This window comes from Doryrhamphus excisus, chromosome 3 (assembly GCF_030265055.1).
Source record: "Doryrhamphus excisus isolate RoL2022-K1 chromosome 3, RoL_Dexc_1.0, whole genome shotgun sequence".
NCBI lineage: Eukaryota > Metazoa > Chordata > Actinopteri > Syngnathiformes > Syngnathidae > Doryrhamphus > Doryrhamphus excisus.
This window is the reverse complement of record NC_080468.1, coordinates 28,100,693-28,105,768: the sequence shown is the minus strand read 5'-3', so window position 1 is coordinate 28,105,768 and position 5,076 is coordinate 28,100,693. Positions and strand designations below refer to the sequence as shown.

The following is a 5,076-nucleotide window of genomic DNA, read 5'->3' as shown; positions in this document are numbered from 1 at the left end:
GAGAGCTTTAAGGTTCGACCCCAGGATGCAGAGAGCAGGACCAATTGCAGGTAAATAATATTTACTGCATGAAATAATTGCAGCAGCAGGATAAAGCAACTCTGGGAGCAGACGTACAAACGATAATGATCCCACACGGGGGGGGGGGGAGGCACACACCTGAACTAAATACCAACACAAATTAGGGACGGGTGTGGATGATTGGGGCAACGAAGGAAGACAGGGCAAAACAGGAAGTCCAATACAAAATAAGTGTCCAAAATGGAAACCAAAGCCCAGACAGGAAACTCAAACTGAAACTGTCACGTGGGAACCCACACAGGACGTGAAGAGCACTGATTTCACAAAAGTTATAATATCATAGCCATGATGTCCAAATTGTGGCCCAGGGACCCAATGTGGCCTGTGGTTGTTTTTTATGGGCCCTCAGCACATTTTGAAAATGATGATTTTTTTATTTTGTAAAAATGCTATAAAAAAAACAACTGTGTGTATATTTATATAACCAAGGCACATACATTTAGAGTAGTTACTGAGGAAGTAATGAAGAAGTAATCAATCTAGTGGTTACTGAGGAACTGAGGCAAGTACATTTAGAGTAGTTACTGAAGAACTAATGAACTGATGAATACAGTAGTTATTGAGTAACAGAAGCACATACATTTAGAGTAGTTACTGAGGAAGTAATTAGTAGAGTAGTTACTGAAGAACTAAGGCACATACATTTAGAGTGGTTACTGAGGAAGTAATAGAGAATAATGAGTAGGATAGTTACAGAGGAAGTAATGCAGAGGTAATGAGTAGTTACTGAGTAACTAGGGCATATACATTTACAGTAGTTACTGAGGAAGTAATGAAGAACTGGTGAGTAGAGTGGTTACTGGGGAACTAGGGCGCATACATTTAGAGTGGTTATTAAGGACGTAATTGAGAATGATGAGTAGATTAGTTACAGATGAAGTAATGAAGAAGTAATGAGTAGTTACTGAGTAACTAATGCATGTACATTTAGAGTGGTTACTGTGGATGTAATGAAGAAGTAATGAGTCGAGTGGTTAGTGGGGAACTAAGGCATATACATTTAGAGTAGTGATCAGAGCAGTAATGAGTAGAGTGGTTACTGAGGAACTAAGGCACATGCATTTTGAGTAGTTACTGAGGAAGTAATGAAGAATAATGAGTAGTTACTGAGGAACTAAGGCACGGACATTTAGTGTAGTTATTGAGGAAGTAATGATGACTGTGTAAAGTGGTTACCAAGGAACTAAAGCACACATATTTTGAGTAGTTACTGAGGAAGTAATGAAGAATAATGAGTAGTTACTGAAGAACGAAGGCACATGCATTTAGAGTAGTTATTGAGGAAGTAATGATGACTGTCTTGAGTGGTTACTGATGAACTAAGGCGCATACTTTTTGAGTAGTTACTGAGGAAGTAATGAAGAATAATGAGTAGTTACTGAGGAACTAAGGCACGTGCATTTAGTGTAGTTATTGAGGAAGTAATGATGACTGTGTAAAGTGGTTACCGAGGAACTTAGGCACATATAATTTGAGTAGTTACTGAGGAAGTAATGAAGAATAATGAGTAGTTACTGAAGAACGAAGGCACATGCATTTAGAGTAGTTATTGAGGAAGTAATGATGACTGTCTTGAGTGGTTACTGATGAACTAAGGCGCATACCTTTTGAGTAGTTACTGAGGAAGTAATGAAGAATAATGAGTAGTTACTGAGGAACTAAGCCACATACATTTTGGGTTGTTACTGAGCAAATAGTGAAGAATAATGAGTAGTTACTGAGGAAGTAATGAAGAATAATGAGTAGTTACTGAGGAACTAAGCCACATACATTTTGGGTTGTTACTGAGGAAGTAGTGAAGAATAATGAGTAGTTACTGGGGAACTAAAGCACATCCATTTAGAGTAGTTACTGAGGAAGTAAGGAAGAAGTAATAAGTAGAGCATGTTGTTTCCTTGTGAACTAGTGTCATTTTGTGTATGCTATTGTAAAGTGTTACCAAGTCCATTTCACACAAACGTCATTTTAGAAAGTCCTTGATTTTATTGTGAAATTCTAAAGACAAAATGTCAAGGCTTATAAATACATAACATAGAAATAATATATAAAAAAGTACATTCATTCATATATACAGTATGTATATGTTTTTTTCAAAAAGTGAACAAAAAGTGTCACATGCTTGTCTAATGTTTTAATATGTTATTATTATAAAAAGTCACCCGTGTCCACCAAACAGTCCCAAATATTTAGCGGAGTCGGAGAAGTAGATGTAGGGCTCGGCGTGTGGGTCTTGGTGCCACACGGGAAAGCCCAGCGTTAGCAAACATCCAGCCTGCAGGTGCTTACTGCCTTTGGAAAGTATGTTCTCCACCACGGCCGCGTCCAGCGAGGACGTGGACAGCTGCCTCTTGAGTTTGTTGCGTCGGTTCTGGAACCAGATCTTGACCTGGGTCTCTGTGAGCTGCAGGGCACGGGCCAGGCCCGCTCGCTCGGAGCTGCTCAGGTAGCGCTTCACCCCAAAGGTGGCCTCCAGCTGGAAGATCTGCCTTTTCGAGAAGATGGTGCGCGTCTTCTTCCTGCTTGGTGGTGGCGGTGGCGGCAGGAGTCCTGGTTCTGACGTTCCAGGGTCCGCGTTTGCTTTGCCTGCCGCTGCGGAGACATGGATGCCAAAATACCCATCATGTTTTATTATTGTATCTTGTAAATATATAACAATATATAACCATATATTTTTATCATAGCATCTACTTTTGGCATTTGTATGGAAGGTTTTTCCAGCGAGGGCAACATATGTTGCTATGCTAACAAGTTCGATTTATTTCAAGAAAACCTTGCTGTCATATAATATTACAACTTTTTTCAAATCTTGTCTTTAATATTTCAAGTCTTTGCTAATCAAATGAAAAGTGTATTCTCTTAATATTTGGACCCCCTATTTCTGCCCCCCCACCTCAGCTTTCTTTTTGTAAATCCAATCCACTTTATTCATTTAACACATTTTACAAACACTGTTTCCAAAGCGCTGCACAAAATAGTAAAAACAATACGTAACAAATACAAAATTAATGGCAAAAAACTCCTAAAAAATCATAACAAATCTTTCAAGACAATAAAAAATGTAAGAAAGAATAAATAAGAGAAAATTGCCAATGTTCTTATTGTAATTATGATTTCAGTCCCATAATAGTTTGACTTTATTCTCATAACATCATAATCTAATTTTCCAAAAATGACAACTTTATTTGTTGTTTGTTGTTATTTATGCTACTGAAATGAAATTATTCTCATGAAATGATGACTTTTTCTTTTTAGATGATGACTTTTGACAAAAAAAAAATGAAAACTGAAACTGTTGTTTATTATATGTAAAATCCGATCAGCCCGTTTTATTTACTTGTGACATTATAACTTTTTCTGCAACCTAATTTTCCAAAAATGACAACTTTCTTTGCCATAATATTCACCATTTTCGATAAAATAACATTTTTTCTTTATTCTTTATTTTTTTTTAACTTTATTTGACTAAAACAATATTATGCTCATAAAATTGTGACTTTTTTCTCACATTGTGAGTTTTTTTTTTTTTTGTTCCATTCCATTTCTTCTGCTTGTCCGGGGGTCGGGACCATGGGGGCAGCAGTGCCAGTAGGGACGCCTAGATTTCCCGCACCACTGGGAGGACACCGAGGCGTTCCGAGGCCCGCTATGAGACATGATCCCTCCAGCGTATCCTCGGTCTGGACAGGTCAAGCCATGACAAACCATCCCGGAACACGGAAAAGCAAACCTAACTGCCGCAATAATCACTAACTGGAGCTAGGAATTATTATTACTCATGCAACTGATAATTATTTTACAAACTGATTAACCGGTAGATTATTTTTTCTATTAATCGATGAATCAGATTATTCATTTTTTTTAACGTTTCTAATTTCTAATGCCTCTTTACTTCAGCATGAATATTCCGTTGAATAAGCTAAATGTTTGTCCAATAGCTTGAGTCAAAAATACCATCATTGTCGTCGTCTGTGAATTTTAGGCGGTTAGACTTTGGACGGACCAAAGTCAGAGGTTAGCTTGTTTGGTTAAAAACACAAGGATAATAACTCTACTTTCGCGGAAGACAAAGGAAATGTAAAAAAAAAAAAACATTTATATTTAAAAAAAACATTAATCGATGACCAAAATAGTTAATTAATTGGGATTAACCCTGGATGAATTGTCGCAGCTGCAATTATTCTTCTGTAGTTATTCTTCTATAGTTATTGTTATTGAATGGCTAACCTGTTTCCTGGTGTCCACCGTCCTTCCTCCTGTGGACGTCCCACACTTCCTCCTCAAAGCATGTCCCAACGTCCCTTTCGCCTCCTTTTGGAAAGTCACACTTTTTCTCCGCGGGCCTCTTGTCGTGCCTCAAGTTGAGGATGTTGTCGATGGTGAAGTTCAGAGAAGAAGTCCGACCCTGTCTGCTCGCCATCGCCCGCAAAAAAGCACACTTAGACGTGATGATGATGATGATGATGATGATGATGCCAGCTGCATGGCGCCTCCAATGCAACAGAGCACGCTACACGCTGGACGCCTGTTTGCTTTCACAGGAACAACCGCAGGCAAGCTAGTGAGCTTGTGGGCGGGGCTTAAGGATCATATTGTAATATTTCACTGTGGAAGCATTTTTACCCATGTGGAAAAAATGGACATACCATTGGTCTGAGTATTAGTATTTTTTTTGGCCAAAAATAGATAATAGTAGTTATTTAGTCATGATGATTATGTACAAACAATGATATACATATATAGATATAAAAGAATAAATAAAATGAAACATAAAAAAAGAGGAATTTTATGTAAAATGTTTATTTGTTTAGATATCTCAGCTGTCACAAAAGGAAAACATATCTTTTCTCAAAAAGCTTCTTTTTTCCCTTTTTTAGTGGGGAACCGATATTGTCCTGAAATTTACTTAATGTTCCACTACTGAACGGAAAGAACGGAAAAAGGTAGAAGCAAACCTTTTTTTCCTAATGAAAGAAGAGAGTCCAATCTTCTTTTGGT

The 5,076-nt window shown here is 37.7% G+C and overlaps 1 protein-coding gene across 1 annotated transcript; it reads right to left on the bottom strand.

Moving 5' to 3' along the window:
• Positions 1-2,100: 2,100 nt before the first annotated feature.
• LOC131124942 (homeobox protein HMX1-like) lies at positions 2,101-4,498 on the bottom strand. The gene is made up of 2 exons (XM_058065946.1): positions 4,306-4,498; positions 2,101-2,670 (listed from the first exon to the last, which is right to left on the bottom strand). Exons 1-2 carry the CDS (start codon positions 4,496-4,498, stop codon positions 2,237-2,239), a joined length of 627 nt encoding a protein of 208 aa, XP_057921929.1. The 3' UTR covers positions 2,101-2,236.
• Positions 4,499-5,076: the final 578 nt, after the last annotated feature.